Below are 19,128 nucleotides of genomic sequence, written 5' to 3'. Positions count from 1 at the left end.
ACTTCGGAAAATGAGGGCATTTTGTGTCCAAAACTGTGGAGTATTGCACACTAGCTTCTGTGCCATCCTGTATCTGCATCCAAACTTCATCCTTTTGTGCATATAATGGGAATCTATCACTTAAAGGCACCAAAGTGCAGATCCCTGTTAAGTGCTAAAGTTAACTGGGATGAATCCACTACATCTTTTCAGCTGGAGCTCTTGATCCATGATTCCTTTTATCTGTTTCTGGTGGTTTTCTTTTTCCTTCCAACAGTCAGCCTTTGACTAAAAGAAATATTTACCGTGAGCTCTGTGATCTTGGCCCTTCCATTGCCTTTCATGCTTGATGCAGTTGTTAGTGTTTTGGAACATCAGAGGTGCAATTTTAGACTTTATCCATTGGCTTGCAGACTTCAGATGAAAACTTGGAAGGGCAGTCTGTCAGCACTCAGATGTTTGGCAAGAAGTTTTAGTAATCATTTTCTGAGGTTACATTTAAGAGGTTATAAATTTGCTATGCTTTGATGTATGGCATTTTACTATTTCTTCAGATATTTAAGGTGCAGACATATCATAGTGAAGAAAACCAATAAAATGCAAAATTAAATCTATTTATTTTAGCTTTTCTGACTCAAAGTGCAGAGCGTAGAAGCTAATGACTAAAATCTTGAAAATTAAAAAACTGTTATTTATATTTTTATTGTAGAGTTCATAATAAGTTTTTTTGGGAGGGAACAGAGCAAGTATAACAAATGGAAGGGTTCTTTTTATGTTTTAAATAGAAGTACACCAGGAGGCATGAAAAGAAACAAAAATGATATAGTGTTGTAAGAAACACAAATGGAAGGCTTTAAATAGGTATTCCTCTAAGTGCTAAGATCAGTTTCACTTTATATGAATATAAGGGAGTTAATTTATGCTACCTTTTTTAAACTGCTTGAAATCACCTGTGTGCAATGCACTCTGGCAATACAGTAAATTTTAATCTATAAAAGTAAAACTGATATTGTGAAACTACTGTAGTAAGAAACAAAAGGGTAAAATTTATGACATAAATGGTGCAAATGACAGCTGTTTATAATTCTCATTAATTTCCTCTAAAGCAATTGCTTATGCAGACGTGATTAGTTATCAGCGCATGACTATTAGATACTGGTTAAAAAGATGTGAAAACCTGCTGATATTTAATCTCCTTTACACATCTGTGCGCTTGTGGTACATTAGCAGCTGTGCATACAAGTGATAGAATGTAAACTGGCTGAACTAGTCACTTGCCTTATTGACACATTCATGTGTTGCTGCGCCAAAGCTCTTCGGGTGCAGTTAGCAACCAGAAACCAGGCTGTGGCTATCTGCTATGGGACAAAGCAGAAAACGTGTAGTAGTAGTCTAAATAAACCTATTTGATATCAGTCAGTTAAATGGATACAAACACATGTAGTTTGATTGCTGTTTGTTTACTTGAATCAGGTGAGCTTATGTCAGTAAATTTTTGTGTCGCTCTAATTGAATTGAGTGATAAATCTGTCTAAATATGTGTACCTGAATTGGTATGAATCTTGACTAGGCTGGGTTAAAATTTACTTAGGTTAGCCATTGCAAGCTCCCATTGTTTTTAAAACATATTGAAGTATAAAAAATTCTTACTAAGCTGTTCTGCTGAGAATAGCCTACCATGTTAATATCAGCATGTTAATTGCCTAAGTGACTGTTATGTTGAACTTATTTTCCAATTGGCAGGTCAAAAGCTTTCCAAATCTGATGTATAACTCACCATTTACGAGTACAACTGTTTTTCTTTCACTACCATACATCTCTTCTCCTTTTCCAGGTTTTCAGGTTTTCTTAACAATATGTCAAAATAATCCTGTTTGTAACTCGTTATTTGGCTTTCACCACAGTAACTGAACATCTCACAAATATTATCCTCACAATTTAAAGCAGTAAAGTATCATTAACCCTGCTTTGCAGAAGCAACAACCGCAGTGAAAGAAATGGTGGTTTGCCCAAAACTCCCCAGAGTTTGTGGTAGAGGTTAAGAGTTCATATGTCCTAATACAATATCTTAATCACTGCCATTCTTCTTTCCTTACACGTTTCAGTTCAAAAGCCTGAAAAAAAAAAATCTCCTTAGTGTTTATTTTTCCTAACTAGACACAAATTAACTATATTCTCTGTCATCTTATCTATGACCTGATTGTAATTTGGCAGTAGTTTCACAAACAAATCATGTTTTCACTTTGTATCGTTCTGAGAATTTACATTCATTTTTTTAATCTGCATCTCCTGAAAAAGGCCATTTTCCGAAGTCCTGCGAGTCCTTAAAAATGAAATTTAGTGATTTTTTTTTTCTTATTTGAACTGTAGAATGGATATTTTATATTTTGTTTTCATAATCGATATGCATGCACCTGTATTTTTACATGCAGGCTTTGGAATAACGGTTCTTAGTTTGGGTCTTTATTTTAGAAGTCATATGTGTCCTATTAAAGGCCAGGGACTTTTTCCTGTTCTTGGAACTTAGTGGCACAGCCAGATTGGTACCATAACCCTTGCGGCTATTGTGCTCCAGACCAGGCTAGCCGTGTCCACAACAATCTCCTCTAGGCCCATGTGATGGTTCTGTTGCACTAACACTGAGCTGTCACTTCTGTTGGATTTTTATGTTTTAATCCAAAGTATCCAAAATAAGGTAAGGTTTGAATATGACTTGAAGGCATGTGACATGCTTGAGTATGCAAAGCCAGCTGGGAGAGCATTGGGAAACTATGCAGAAGCGAAGGAGACAAATCTGGTTCAACTTCACCCATCCTTCTTTTTGAGAGCAGTCCGAGGAACGAACTGTGCCTAGAACTGTATCTAGGTGACAGCTAGTTGAAATCATCCAGAACAGAGCCAGGGAGCAAGGTAATGCTTATACCGTATAGGTTGGCAGGGTTCAGTGCCCCAGCTCTGCTGGCACTCTTCTGCTCAGCAGTCCTGATACATCTAGATTGCGTGATGCTATCATTGGCTACTTTTGCAGAATTCTAGTATTCTTTATTTTCAGCTAGTTCTTTAAAAAAAGTCTTCTTAAAAAGTTCTTTCCTCTAGCCGAAAAATAAAAAAAAAATCACAGCAGGCTGGAGCTCTTACATGAGTGAGATTAAAAGCATAACTTGTTTTGTCCAAGCAAACAGAGGATCTGATGGGGTGCAAAAAAAGGTGATAAACATAAGGCAGCATTGTGTAGGTAGTAAGTAAGAAGAGAGAAAAAGACAGAAGAAATGAGAGAGAAAGGTGAAGTTAAGAACAGAAAATAGTTATTTCATTATCTTTAAAATGTAGAAAATCTGAGTTTTATTCCTTTTTAATAAATGGTTGCCAAATACATTTTCCGAGCATGTGTAAGATTGGAGAAAGTCCACATGATCAAGCAGGAGGAACAGCTACTAATTAGTCCTATTAGGACATGCATAGTTTGTTAATGGCTTTAAGAGTTTTTCAGAGAGCTTCTATAAAAGATCAAGCTAAGGTTCCCAAAGATTTATATAAATCTAGATGAATGTTGGACGTTAAACATGGCCACGTGAATTATCAGAACTGTTTGTAATTCCATGACATTGTTCCAAAATGTTAATGTTTCCAGAGTCTGAGAATTTAGTAGTCTCTATGCTTGCAAATATTCATCTCATGCCAGTATCCTGCACAAAACCCTGTTACTTCTGAATAGTTATCCCATTATCTTGCCTACAAAAGTGAAAGAAAATACAGGTGATTTTATTCTTCTTTTCCTCTTTTGAGGAGAATCAAGGTTTCCTAAAGTATTTCTGTTCTACTGTACTGTAACCAGTTACTCCTGTATTCTCATGTTTGTCTTTCTTACTTTTGTATTCCCCTTGGGGAATGCCCCTCACTGCTAAACTTTTTACTCCCTCAGTTTCATTCCATCTCAGCAACGACCTTGAGGATTCCAGATGAGTGTTCAGCATTTCGTTATTAGTCATACTTTAAAGTATGGCTAATACTATCCTTAGCTGTAATTAAGTTATGCTGAAGAAGACTGACGAGAAGTAACCTAGGACAGCAAGCCAATGTGTTGGATTTAGGAACCCTGAGAGTAGCAACAGCTGCCATCTGCAAAAAACAGAGGTAGAGAGAAGTTCAGAGGCTCATAAAAAGCTTTGGAGGCAGAAGTGGGAGGGCAGTACGTGTTTAATCAGAGATGGAAGCTTAGTGGATAAAAGGAGAAAAGTGCTTTGTTGGGAGAGAGGGGAAGGAAGGGGTATCTGCAGGGGTTGGGAAGACACGACTGAAAAGAAGTGATTGGTAACAGGTGCCTTCAAACAATCTTGAGGCTCTGCCTCTTTCCCCTCTTTTCTGTGTAAAAGATTGTACATGATAATGTCAAAATTATTTGTGTTTCTAAAGTGAATGACTTCCTGCTCATCTATGTGCTGCAACTTGTTTTATATAAAAAAGTGCTGATGTACAATGCTTAGCTCTCTTTTTAAATGTTAAGCCACAGAGTAATTATCATTTTTCTTATGCTACGTTTATGTTCCAAGATTCTAGTTTCTATTAATGTTCTGCGTGTTTTCTAAGTAGATTACAGGGACATTTCTGCATCACAAGTAAGCCCTGGAGCTATTCTCAGCTTAAAGCTTGGAGAAACAAAGTGACATTTACATTGCTAAATGAGCGTAGAGAAGTTTCTGGTTCATTTTTTACAAGGGAAAATATGCTCCTAAGCAGTATTTCTCCTTTTTGTTATCTATTCTGATGCTGTCAAGCTTTACTAAAACTTGAATTCCAAATAGTACTGAATTTAGGAAGAGGAAGGACTTAACAGCTGGGTACATTCATTCTTTTCTTGGAGCTGTATTATTCAGAATAGTTTTCATATATATTCTTTAAAGAATTATTTTTCCATCCACAGTGGCATACAATAAACAATTGTGTACTAAATGGTGATCTGTACTCAAAATTTTTATTTTTTTTTTTACAGAATCTTAGAAACCATGATAATAACACAGGGTTTAGTAATATCAATTAATAGACGTCAAATACAAATACCTTTTTTTTTTTTTAATAGAAAGTTTCATAGACAAAATGCAACTTATTTATGGAACATGGGATGGAATTGGCATGTGTATTTCAAATTATATATTTTTGAGAGAGCCAGAATCAGTTAAAGTGATAAACATTTAAACAACAAATTGTTGGCTGTTGAACAATCTGAAATTGTTCAGATTTTTTTGAGCATTTAACCAATTTTTTATTATATCAGTTTTTCCTGTATTGGCTGTGAGTATTTCCATCACATTCTGCTGCTTACCCAGCTGTGTAAAATTTTTACTTTCATTTACTTTGTGGTAGCATTTGAATACTACCAAGTGGAAAGTGAATTTAAATACTCTGTAGGGAATACCAAAGACAGGGAGAATCAAACTAAAATGTTACCCTCTCAGAAAATATAGGAACTTCTACATAATCATTTATGCAAATAAAGCTGTTCTGACATATTAGCATTTCTAGTATCTCTTTCCTGTAAGTAGAACTTACTCAAAAAAAGCATACTTTTTATTAAACTTGAATTTGAGTAAATGAATGTCACAATGGCTCAGATTAACCAGGACTAAACCCCCAAATATTTTTTAAAATTGCAAATATATTTCTGATCTTCAATACAAAAAGTGAAAAAAAAAAGTCAGAATTTGACATGCAAGTTCTGAATTCTGAGGCAAATTATTTCCTATTTATCTTAAGAAGTTAGGAAGATTTAACTGTTAAGAAGGAAATTCAAGATACAGCTGAAATAGGCAGAGGTTTTTATGTCTCTAAAAAGACAGAATCTGTTCACTGCAACAACTGGGCCATTTTATTGCTGTCGCAGTTCTAACGCATTCACCTTATAAAACTGGAAGTAGTTTGTAGATCCATACAGTCACAGATCCGTCAGTTCGTTTTAAGGTTGTATATGCACTAGGATAGAGAGAACTCCTGAATTAAGTGTAGTGCAGAGGAGCTGTCAACATCCTGCATATGGTCTGGCATCTTTCCACCACCCAGTTATCAGGTTCATTTGTTTGATCAGGACATTTCATACTGTCTTCCAGTTTCCAGCTTTACAATGTGTATCCGTGTGCCGAAGATGACCATATGTGCAAACCTCATACCAGAATTCTTGCTGACTTCGGATATTTCCAGTACAACTGCAGTTTACGATGCAACTACGTCAAATACACTCTGCATTACATGAAGGATTAAACCATGACTTGTGATGTTTTCTTAATTGCATAGGTCATTGTTAAAATCTTCTTTGAGCTCTGTTATGCATGTAGGTTCTATTCCTGATAAGCACAAGCCCAGAGCATTCCACTGAAGCTGAATTTGCACCATTCGTGCCACTGCATCCTATCCATCTACAGTCATAAATAGTGAAATGGACTGACTTACCAGTTGCTTCATTTTGCTGTCATGTCAAAATAGAGCTTCTGTAGTGTCTTTCTACTATTTCGCACTTGGTCATCATTAATATTAATGTACTGTGTTAATTCTGTGCTAATAGTGTTCGTCTTTTTTCCGCTATCAGACAAACAAGGGAGACAAATAGTTCATTCCAGGTTATAGGCTAGAGCCCTTCTGCACTGTGTCTCTAGCTGTTCGGCAGAAATAAAACCCGTGAAGAACAGTTCTAAAATAATTCTTTGTGTGAATTGTCAGTACTTCTAAAGAAGAGACATTCAAGGTACTACTTTTGCTTGAGAATCTCAGTCCTTGATAATGACACATATATGTCTCCTTTCTCTAAGTACACTCCGAAGTTAGAGTCCCATGCTCAGACTTTTTCTTCCAAGTGCAAGTCATTGCATATGTTGAAAGGTGGAATGAGGTTATATTTCAGTCCTGTGGTCTGTTCTCCAGAAATATGTCAGTGGCTTGATATTCTCTGCCAGGAAGCTGTACAGAAGGCTCTGTTTGTTTACCTCCATTTTAACTGGTGAACTCCAATGATATTAAAGAGTATTACCAGTTTAACGATGATCTGAAAAGTCATTTGTCAAGTCAAATGACAAAGAAGCAGACAATGAGCTTGCCTAATTTTAAAAATCTGTTGTGTAGATGTCTACATTTGAAAATCGTCTAGGAATTTGTAGTCAGAAAAGAAAAACAAGCACTATTATGGTGTGATTTACCATATCCTCATCTAAAATCAGTAAAATTAATTGTAGAATCAGAGAATAGTTTGGGTTGGAGGGGACCATTAAAGGTCATCTAGTCCAACCCCCCTGCAATAAGCAGCGATATTTTCAACTAGACCATGTTGCTGAGTACCCCATCCAACCTGACCTTGAATGTTTCCAGGGATGGGACATCTACCACCTCTCTGGGCAACCTGTGCCAGTGTTTCACCACCCTCAGTGTAAAAAATTTCTTCCTTATATCTAGTCTATATCTACCCTCTTTTAATTAAAAAACATTATCCCTTGTCCTATTGCAGCAGGCCCTGCTAAAAAGTTTGTCCCCATCTTTCTTATAAGCCCCCTTTAAGTACTGAAAGACCACAGTAAGGTCTCCCCAAAGCCTTCTCTTCCCCAGGCTGAACAACCCCAACTCTCTCAGCCTGTCTTCACAGGAGAGGTGTTCCATCCCTCTAATCATTTTTGTAGTCCTCCTCTGGTCTCAGTCCAATGGGTCAATGTCTTTCCTGTGCTGAGGGCTCCAGAGCTGGACACAGTACTCCAGGTGGGGTCTCACCAAAACAGAGCAGAGGAGCAGAATCACCTCCCTCGACCTGCTGGCCACGCTTCTTCTGATGCAGCCCAGGATATGCTTGGCCTTCTGGGCTGTGAGCGTACATTGTTGGCTCATGTCCAGCTTTTCATCCACCAGTACCCCCCAGTCCTTCTTCGCAGAGCTGCTCTCAATCCCTTCATCCCCAGCCTGTGTTGATACCGAGGGTTGCCCTGACCCAAGTGCAAGACCCTTCACTTGGCCTCGTTGAACCTCATGAGATTCACGCAGGCCCACTTAATAAGTGCTTGTAAGAGCTTGTAAGCTATTAATTTCTCACTAACAGCTATATGGAGGAATCAGACAGGCTGTTTGCCTAGGTTTAAATATTATTACTGAAGATATCTAAAGGTCAATGTGAGGCTCTCCAACCAAGTATCTAGTCACATGTTCCAAAGCTGTACTGCAACCAGAGTTCTCACAAAGATCTCTCTCCATCTTAGTATCAGCTGTTAAATGATACAGCTTTATTTTGACTCAGCTTTACTTTCACAGAAAATCACGGTAGGAATATAAGAAGGATCCAAGTAAGAAAATGCACAGACTTCGTAGAGGACAATATCCTTAGTATTTTCTCAACCATCACCTTAAATGCCCATCAGGCTTGACCCTGCTGAACGCCCTTAGACAGACAACTGTGAAGACAGTTCCTTCTGAACCACCCTGCCCTACCTTTCCCAGATTGAGATCATTTTTTCTCAAGATGGAGTTATAGGAAGTATAAAATTATTAAATTTTTTTCTGAGTCCTCCCAAGAACATTTGGATAGGAACATGAACATATCTCGACGTTCTTGAGAGACTGAGAAATCATTTCTGAAATACACTCTTTACAAAACACTACTAAATAGATACAGCATTCTTAAATGCTGGTTTAAGTTTCTCAAATCAGGATTCTTTAACATACCCATAACCTCATTTTCTGAACTCTGCTTTTCCCTGTGCTGACTTGTTTGAAGGCCACAATAGCTGCCTAAACGGGAGGATACGTGCATGTGAAGACAGATTGCATTGACTTAGCACGAACATGTTTTTCATCACAGTACAGCTGTGTTCCCTCACTTGCGTGGTCTATTATAGCTATTGTATTTATTGTTGTTGTTATTTTAGAAGTTATGATAGTCAGAATAGTCACCAAACTGCTAAACTCAAACCTGCTATTTGGCTCCCACATTGAGAAGAGTCCAGTCTCTGGACTCAAGGTGTAGCGCCCTGTCTCTCGTGAAGCGGTTTTTTGTCTGGTCCCTTCTGTGAAAGGGTGGCTGTACAGTCCACTGTTCTTGGACCTAAAGACAGTGCTGTAACCTCTCAAATTTCTCCAGACTGGATATGTATTTTTATTTTAAGTTATAATTTAACCACATGGGGACCATATGGCAGTTAAAGCAAGGAATACAAGCTATCCAAAGGAGGTCCTGAACGTACGTGCTTTACTCGTAACAGTACAGAAGACTTACAGACTGGGGGTGGGGACACACATCTAAAATCATCGTCTTAGTGCTTGACTCTCAAATTCTGAGAGACCTTAAGTTTTGATCAGCATCTTTGAGGCAGACAAACCTCTGTTTTTATCCCTCCTTCAGCCAATTTTTCTAGTTTTGCCAGTGAAATTGGTTTTCTTGTTTAAGGATGATAGTTTTTAGCACCTTTTCTGTGTTTCTATTTTACTGTGAATTTATGCTGTTTTCTTCTCTGGAAACACTTGACAGTTATCAAAATTCAGTGGTTCTGCAAGAACCTGATACATTTTCTACGGCAGAAATTTCTTGTTCAGCTTCCACAGTACGAGTTCTCTGTTTCAAAATGGAGTTCTAATCCAAGGTGAAGTTTGCAATCGTGAAGTCTATATGTAAAGCTAAAAGGAGAATGCCATTTGTCATGGTAAAGGTGCACTTAACTGTACGTGCTATTGTTAGGGTCACTTTTGCTTTAGAGGGTATTTATTTGAATGCAGTAACCATGGGCTTTACTGCAAGAGGAAGGAGACAGATGGACCTGACACCCATTGGGTTCTTCTGTGATGATTTTAGTGATATGAAAAAACATTAAATTTACCATCAGAATGAATTATCTTCAGGCTAGAAAGGTAGGTGCCTCTTCCTACTGAGCGTTTCCAACTGTTCAGGTTGCTCTGTGTAAAGTTTCTTTTTAAGATCATTGTATGGAGATTATTTGAAGGTGCAAGACATCCCTGCGACAAGAACATAAGAATTGACATTCATGTAATTGATTCCTGTAAGCTTTTTCTTGAGACTGTTATTTTGCATCTGCTTCCAGAGCATGATATATAAATATATATCATTTTAACTGCTTGTATAAATTTACATATTTATTATATTTATAGACACACATATATAATGTTAAGTAAGCTTTTGAGTGCACAGAGAGGATTCTTTCTTGCTTTGATTATAATTGCATGACAGAGACAGTAAGAAACATAATTTATACTTGTTGACAATCCACTGAAAAGAAATGGAATTACTATCTTGATAAATATCTATTGTCCTTAACGTAGGCAATTTTTTCCTATACTTCATCAATTATTTACTTGATAAAACAGCATTCCTTTTTATGCCTCAGTCATTTTCCATAGGCAATTTCCATCAGGCAATTCTTTTTAATTTTCTTTTGATTAAGTTATGATTTTGTTATAGTATTTAATATTATAGTAATTTTGAATTTTTGTAGTACTGAGTTAGGAAAATGTAAGATGCTTTTCTGGTACATTTATGTTTGAGCATGTATCAAGGACAACAGAAACAATGTTAATGGAGAACCCCTTATAGTGTCTGTAACAAAATACATTTATATTGCTGTATGCCTTATTTTTGCATTTTCTCGTCTCTGTCTTCTAGTTGCATTGCTAGTTGAAGGAATCAAATTTTATCCTTCATATTCCCAAACGGATCCATTTTTCTAGGAGCTATTTAAATTATCCATAATAAACAGACAAAAGTAATTTTACATAAACTTATAATAATAAGTTATATAATAATAAATAAACTTATTTTTACTTGTTTCAAGATCAAACATCGTCATAAGTATCTCATATTCTTCTGAAATACGAGTAACATGACCAGATAGCGTGCAACTATTCTGCTTTTTTTACTTTACCTTTTAAAAAGGATTGGCGCTTCTTTCCTTTGGTTCCTTTAACACTGTTTTAAAGCTTGATGATTTTAATACGATACGCAGTTTTTGCAGACTGTAAGAGTTCCACAACAACAGCACTGATGGCATTCAGCCTAATAAATCAACATGGTAGAATTCAGGAAAAATCACAAACCAGAAAACATTTTAATTAATGAAAATCATGGAAAAGATTGGTGCCTATCCTTTGTCTGTACCTAAATATCTCCTTCTCTGTTTGTGTATTGGCACACAAAATTGCATTTGCTATTTTTAACTAAGGTTGTTGGATATCACAGTACCAAAAATAAATGGAAATAAGCAAGCAAGTTCTTCTGATACTATTTACAATGCAATACATGTTACCTTACCTCACCTCACCTCCTGCTACATTGCTCCCATTGTTCTCAGTCCATTCATTCTAACCACTTATTTTGAATTCCAGCTATTTTCTGATTATGTATGCAAAAGTTTCGATGATTCACTTTAAATGTGAATAAATGTGCATAAGAAAGTGGAATACAGGATGCTGGATTGTTCTAAAGCGTGACCCTATGTATGTTTAGGAAAAGTTACATGAGAAGACGAATTGTGATGTGAATTCCTGTTCTAAAAATGCAGTTCTTTTTAACACAGCAATTTGATACTTCAAATACGTGCAAGGGGAATTATGATTGCACATTGGCTATTGAGGATGAAAGTTGTTTTAGGTGAAGTCTGAGAAAAGTAAATGATAAGGTGAGTGAGGTGAGAAATGATTCAGCTTATTACAACTAAATTTAGATATCCAAATGGAGGTGTCTGCAGTGAGGTAAGCATCTTACTTTGCTTTATAGTCAATAGCCACCTAGTCAATATGGCTAGTGTTGTTACAAAATTATTTCAGCCAACACACCAGTAAGTGTCCACTTCTGAAGGAGCTGAATCACTTTCCAAGCTACAGTGTCTGTAATGGAAAATTAGATTCTTACCTCATGTGTAGATACTTAAGTTTAGACACATAAATTTAGGTGTTATAAGCTTGAGTTAAATCCCTTTTAATGCGTTACACGGCTCATTACTTTGTTTTTTGGCATTTGTGCTGGTAGGCAGAGCAGGTTAGCATCCTTAACAAAAATTCATCAGGTTTCTGTGGACAGACTTTCAACATAGAGGGTAGCCTTGCTACTTGTTTGTGTGGGTGACACTCATTGTACATAAACAGTGTTTTTGTGCCGTCTGTGTACTTTAATTTTTATCTTACTTCATCTTAACCCACCTTTTCTTGTTAACTGCGTCGTTTTCCATGTATCTGTGCTGCCACATCCCACAGAATATTGTATAAGCCGGGAGGGGGTGCTTGTCTTTGCAAAGTTTGGGACAGTGAGACCAAAGCTGTAAAGCCAGTGCGGAGAAGAGCTGGGTGAATCCACTCAGAGGTGTTAGTACTCCTAGTCCTCCCGAGAAGGATGGCTGTCTGGCTCTCCAAAGCCAAACCCCTCAGACCTGGCAGCCTCGGCACAGTTACACACAGCTTGTGTAGCGTGGCTTGCGTATACGTCCAGGAGCCAGCGTGGCAAGGACCAAATACCTCCACGGAGAAACTGGGACATGCAGAGCTTTAGCAACACTGTTTCTGCAGTGCACTGAGTAACACAAGTGAATACCGTACGTAAACAATTTACACAGCTCTGCCTGGACACAGGACCGTGGACTTGACACAGTAGAAATGTATAAAAAATTTAACCATCCATTTCTCTTCACATCTTCCTTTACATAGCCTGTCCTGAAACTCATACATGGCCTTCTACAAAAAAAGATTCTTCCCTTCCATTTTGAACCCTATACCTACTCTCCCCTTTTTTCTCAAGGTCCTGTTCACACTGGAACAAGTTCACATATTTCTGCCAAGTGCAATCTGCTTTTTCCTTGCTAACCTTCTAGACCAACTTGGCAATTTTTGGGATTGGAAAATATTATTGAATCATGGTGGCATGCTCATAGTAGCAGGTAGTGCTAATGACTCTGTTTATAATTTAAAAGTGAAGCTGAGAATTGTGTTCGGCAGCAGAGAAATCTAAACAGATGGGTAAAATTATGGCAGTTCAAGACAGAACTTTGTTTTCAGTATTTCCTTGGTTGAAAACAGCAAATCTCTTGCAAATGTGTTGGGCCAATTTCCTTTTCTTGTTTAGCAGTACACATACCAATGATTCTACTGGATTCAGCGTTTCCTGTGCTATTTTGCCAAGTTTGCTGAGGTCTTTCTCACTAAATGTGGAAGGATTTTAGAAAAAATATTAAGGCAATTTTAGCTAAATTCTCATGATAAATTTGGCTGTGATGCCAAAATAATTTATTCGGTTTGGGCCAATTTGTCATCCCCACTCCCCGTCATTCCTTCCCATAGCTTCACATTAGAGAATTCTCCTGTCACAGGGGAATCTCGCCTGAGAGCTGACGCTCCGGAGCCTATTCCAAGTCTGAAAACAGACAGGGCTGTCAAGTACAGGACAGATTCTGTGAAGTAGAGGAGACCTTAGACTGCCAAGTGGATCTTGACACAAGAGAATTTGACCCTACACATACAGGTTTTAACTCTGTTTCTGAAATAAATCTGCGTGACAGTTTTTGGGTTTTGCCTTGTTCAAACGTGCAGCTATTTGGTCAGCAGAATAACGCAGTTTAAGTATAGGAACAGCACTTGTTAATGTCAAAACATTGGTTATGTACTATTTAATCTCCTGTGATGGTGTATTTATTTGCTGTATACTTGCTTGAGTTATTTTCATCAAGAAATTCTGTCTATGTGTCGCTTTGGCAACATCTTTGCAGAGTTCACAACTTTGAAAAACATGTTGGCATCAACTATGCAGTCCTTTTAAACAGCTGCTCTGCAGTCATGCTGTTTCAACATGCCACCACACATGGCTGAATTATGCAAATAGTTAATATTAAATGACTGAGATACAAGAACAATTTGTACACTCGATAAAGCTGGGCTGTGGAGTGTAACCTCCATTCATGTAACTGAGTTAATGTGGGACAATTTAAAGGCAACAACATGATTCTTTTGACTTTGTATCTCGTATTAAAGGCAACAGTGGACAGAGAGAAGGTATATGGCAGGAATATTTTAAAAGGCTGAGGGTTTTTTTAACTCGTTACTAATAATGCAATGAAAATAGAACGTGCATCAATGTCATTTTCTGCCAAGTATTAAGAAATAGGTAAGATATAACGAATGTTTGTCATTCAGCTATAAATATGAGTTACCCTGCTCTGGTTGAGAGATAAGATAGAATGTTAATTATACAGAATGCTAATACATTAACAGTATTGCTTATTGAAGACAACAGCATTTGTAAAAAGCAAGCAAACAACAACACTAACCGTTGAAAAAATGTAAAATTGCCTTAAAATTTACTTTGAAAGGCTTTTCTACCGACCTTGCTCTTCTAGTTCTGCAATAATGAATGCTATGAATAATAATAGTACAATAAATGATAATAATAAATAATGCTTTAAATTCTGTAACTTATTTTATAGTCATTACATCCATTACATGTGAGGGGAGAGAATGTTAGGCACTAGGTGATGCAAGATGCCAAAAGAAGATGTCTGGTTAAAGTCACAAAATATGATGTTTTTTCCTTTCTCACTGTACTGTACCTTTTGAATAATCTGTTTTTTTCAGCTAAGTAGTAAGAAAAGGTTACTTTTTTAATTAATCCAAATTTTTTACAAAGCAAATTATTAGAACATCCAAAAAAGTCTGCATTTCTATATACTCTTGGTTTTCTTTTCCCGTGTTGGAACTTTCATTTTTCACAAAATTCTTTTTGCACTCTGATCCCATTTTTGCTGTGGGTCCTCTTAGGGTTTTTCATTGATTTTTCTTTTCTGGTCTGGATGTAAAGACACATCTGTGTTTCTAGTAATTTATTTATAAGACTCCTGTGCAAGACTTAACGCTCAAAAGTACAATTTGTCACAGACATTCAAATTAGATTTCTAAACTCCCTTGGCCTGACAAAACAAATCCAAAAGAATTTGTAATTTTAAATTAAATGGAAGCTTAAGTTAAAGGAGATGGTGGGTTCCTTATTACACAGTAAATGTTCTCTTTTACAGCAAAATTTGAGTTGCATAAATCCTGTTTATTTTCTTACTTTTACTAGTGTCCAAGTAGTAATCTTATTAATTATGGCACGTATATGTTCATGTTTGTTAGATTTACTGATACACTTACACGTGTAGTTTGGTGAATATAAATTTATTATTAACAAATAAATATTTAATAGGTTCAAATGCAATTTTACTGAATAACTTAGTATTGTTCTTTTGTGGTTTTATAGGAACTAGCCACAATGAAGCAGATTCTAATTAGTCTACATGGTAAACGCTATGAACAAAATTTACCTCCATCTCATATTGATGTAAAAAGTGCGACTGCAAAAAACAAATCAAACCCTTTAGTAAAAGTGTTGCCAGAGCAAGAAGAAGAAAATGTATTTACACCTAAGCCAACGTTATTTGTAAGTACTATGACAAGAGTAAGTGCCATAAGCTTTTTTGATCTTTTTCCTCACTTTTTAAAAGCAAAAATGTAGGTCGTACTTCAAGGAGATATAGAATTAATACAGCTGAATACTTACAGCTCTTCATGGGAATGGTCAATGCTGAGGAGATAAATTACAGTTTATGATGTTATTTAGCTATTTGGTAGTTTCTGCATCTTAAGTTCACAGCAAACTAGTTGGGTTTTTTTAAATGCCATTATAATATTACAATATCAAGAGTGGTTAGCAAAATTGTAATAGCGGAAGAGATCCACAGACTATGTATACAATTTTAAATCTACCCTGATCATGTATGAGTTTATATATAATGTGTATATTGAGGAGCAGGAGTGAGGAAATAGGTGTATTTGTGTATTTATGTATATTAATATTTGTGTATATATCTAAATATATATAAAAAATACATGCCCAGTTTTGATATCTCTTCTGTTACTAAGGATACCTGATATTATAAAACCCTGTTTTGTTCCTTTAGAAAGTAAATACTTGGATTTAAATCAAGTGGCCTCCTTCAGATTTAGTGCCTCTAGTATTTGAAAGCTTCATGAAAATGGTTTAGAAGTTTCTGACGATGAGTGTGTCCGAATTGATAAATTTAAGAGAGCAATTAAGTTGCAATGCTGAATCACAAAACAAAGCGTGACTCCTATTTAAACTTCTTGAGGCTACCTTTCTCTAGGGTAGATTGATTGTATCCACGCTGCATAGCACATGTGCTACTTTGGTCCAAATATACGTCTATATAATCTTTTTTTCTTTTCTTTTTTTTTTCTTTTTTTGTGGTGGAGACTTTAAAACTTACTGTCTTAAACAATACGAGGTTTGTATTGCAGCACCTCAGATACTGTTTTTCTAATACAAAATGTAGGAAATGGTTGCAACTCTGGGACATGATGTGAGGGCGTTTGGGGATTTTGGGGGTTCAAAATTTGCTTGGATAGTGTTATGAGACTAAACACAAGCATACTCAGCGTTGTCTCATCCACGATCCTTTCGGTAGTGATAAATCATACTGCCCAAACTTTGTTTTTGACGGAGCTATTCAGTGATCCAAAACAGAGACAAAATGTGAGCTAACAGTTAGGTTGTGTAGATGATCCAGGGTTTCAGCATTTAATCTGTCCTGTTTCATTTAGGCATATAGAAATGGTGTAGTAATCTAGAAAAAATGCTTTTACATTTAGAAATTGTGACCAGTTTCTCTTTGAAAAATTCTAGTCTTTTCAGACTTTGGAGTAGGGAACTGAAAATGGGCAGATGGCAGGGTTTCTTCTTAGATGTGGAAATAAGTCCTGTCAAAATCCTGCCAATTTAGGTCAATTTCTAGAATTTTAAAAGCTTGCACAAATAGAGCGCATTTATTTTTGCAGCTGAAACTTCAAAATGAGAGAAAGATGGAGATTAAAATGTGATGAGAACCCCCACCACAAGGCCAGCTGAATAAAGTCGATTTTTAAATTGAATGGTTGTTAAGTCCCGGAGGAAAGAATTAATAGAGAGCAGACAGAAAACAGAACTAGAAAGGGATGAGTTCAGGGACAATGGACAAAAGAGGCAGTACTCACTAACACAGGAGATGATTACACCCAACGCTGAAAGCAGAATAGTCCTTACCTTGTTCCACCTTCACTTCTTTAGTTTTATTTCTCTATACAAACAACCACTGAATTTGCCACAAGAATGTTACACAATCCTGACCGTGTAGCAGTAGCCCATGGGATTATGAAGGCAAGGAAAAGTTGCTCACAGATAATTCTCTGTGATTAAAATACTTTCTACACTGTCAGAAAACGGCTGAATTCTTTTATTTTTAATTATAATTTTAAAGAACTATATTTCTGCATCAATGATTGGTCGGTTATGGCACACCTAAGATCATTTTTCTAAGTTCCATTCCCTTCTCAAATGGGAAAGTCAGATGATGCTGTTTCCAATGAAACCTATTTATGGCACAGTTGGTGCATGCTTTCATTGTGATAGATATTTTAAAGCAAATCATTTCCTTCTTACTGTATAATCTGCTTTTTATAACCTAGAAATAGGGATATTTTTATACAGCTATGTCGTAATAATAAACTTAAATGCATAGTCTTGTTTTTAATTTATTTGCATTTAAGCAAAAAACTTAGTTATCACTGTGAACTACATAGAAAGGAAAGAGACTTTAGTGTAGATTGCATGTTTTTCTTTTGGTTTTCACTGTCTCACAAGTAAAACATTCTTTATTTTACAGACAAATAAAGAGGCACCTGTATGGTACAAGAAACTGCAGAAGAAAACATCACCATAGCATTTTTCCAAAATTATTCAAAGTAATCCTTTGGGGACCTTTCCTTTGAAGAAAGTTATTTTCACCATAACGATGCCCTTTTTACCCTAAAAGCAAACAACTGTTTTGGTTTTAACTGTTCCTTTATACCTGTCAAATGATCTTATGCTTCGTAAAATAATTTTTAGATCTGCTATGTGAATAAAATGTGTGGAAATACGACATGCAATGATTTTACTAACATACATTTGAATTTTAAAAGATAAATAAACACTAGCATATTGTACATATTCATAATCGGGGCAGTTAAAAGACGTGTTATTCAGAGTGTTCAAATTAATGCATGTCTCGGCTTTTTTATATTGTTTTTCTTGGGCCCTGTGTTTCATGCCACATTCCTTGCAACTATTCTGGCTCATAGAAATCTGAAAAATATACATGAGTTAACACCAGACTATATCCTACTTTCTATGAAGGAAATTCATGTCAGGTGGAAAAAAAACCCCTCTTATCGGCCTTGATTTGTATGGTTTGTCGTTTGATGTCATTTGTTCTACCAAACAGTTATTTAAAATGTTCTGAAGAAAAGCAATAAAATACATCTTAATTATCAGCACTGATACTTAATAGGCTAGACACACTTGCTCTAGCGTAGTACATCAGTGTCATAATAAAAATAGAGCCACGATGTGTGAGTACTGTACCATGTAATGGTGAAATGGATAACTTGCCATATTTAATTGTATGAAAATAAGCCCCATCTTACAAGAACACAGTCAACTTATTTATTCCACTCCACCACCTATTTAGACTGTAGAAAAGGTCTCTAATACTTCAAAGCACTTTTGACTGCGTATGGTATGTCTCTCTATATAACATAAATATAGATTATATTGTTTAAGTGACTGTATACTGAAAATATTGCTCAGATTTCATTTAAGAGGAAGCTCCTTTTTCTTACCTCCCTTTTCCTTAAGAATATCCCTTCAACTGATTCATTGTTCCTACCTGGCCATGAACAATAATTATTTACTATGTAATGCTGAGCAACATCAAGCTTATGATTCCTAGATACACTTCTTTTCATTTTCCAAACAGTAGTTTGAAGCACAGGAATACTTCCTCTGCTCCAGGTAAGTTCAGTTTCTTTATTATTATTTTGTTATAATTCAGAGAGTGAGGTAAAAATGCTACCAATTGCGCATCACAGGATTAAAATTCTCATTCTGTGAGTGAGGGAGGCCAAGCATGTAGACAGAGGTAATATCTTTTATTAGGCTAACCGGTGTTCACTGGGGAAAAAAATACACAAACCTTTGGGCTTACAGGCCTATCTGTACAGACATTCCTGAATAAACTGTGGTTTCCTGAAGTCTAGGGTTTTATCTAACTTGTATTTTTATGTGAAAAG

At 36.2% G+C, this 19,128-nt stretch overlaps 1 protein-coding gene across 7 annotated transcripts in view; it reads left to right on the top strand.

Moving 5' to 3' along the window:
* Positions 1 to 18,626, top strand: part of PIBF1 (progesterone immunomodulatory binding factor 1) — a 127,711-nt gene extending 109,085 nt beyond the window's left edge. For all 7 annotated transcript variants that reach the window (XM_074564314.1, XM_074564284.1, XM_074564323.1 and 4 more), the window contains 2 exons: positions 15,224 to 15,403; positions 17,682 to 18,626. In XM_074564314.1, coding sequence (XP_074420415.1) covers positions 15,224 to 15,403; positions 17,682 to 17,738 — 237 coding nt within the window. In that variant the 3' untranslated portion in view covers positions 17,739 to 18,626. The remainder of the gene's footprint in view (positions 1 to 15,223; positions 15,404 to 17,681) is intronic.
* The last annotated feature ends 502 nt before the right edge of the window (positions 18,627 to 19,128 follow it).

Source organism: Larus michahellis, chromosome 1, assembly GCF_964199755.1.
Source record: "Larus michahellis chromosome 1, bLarMic1.1, whole genome shotgun sequence".
Classification (NCBI taxonomy): Eukaryota; Metazoa; Chordata; class Aves; order Charadriiformes; family Laridae; genus Larus; species Larus michahellis.
The sequence above is the reverse complement of the archived record's forward strand: the minus strand, read 5'-3'. Positions and strand labels throughout refer to the sequence as shown.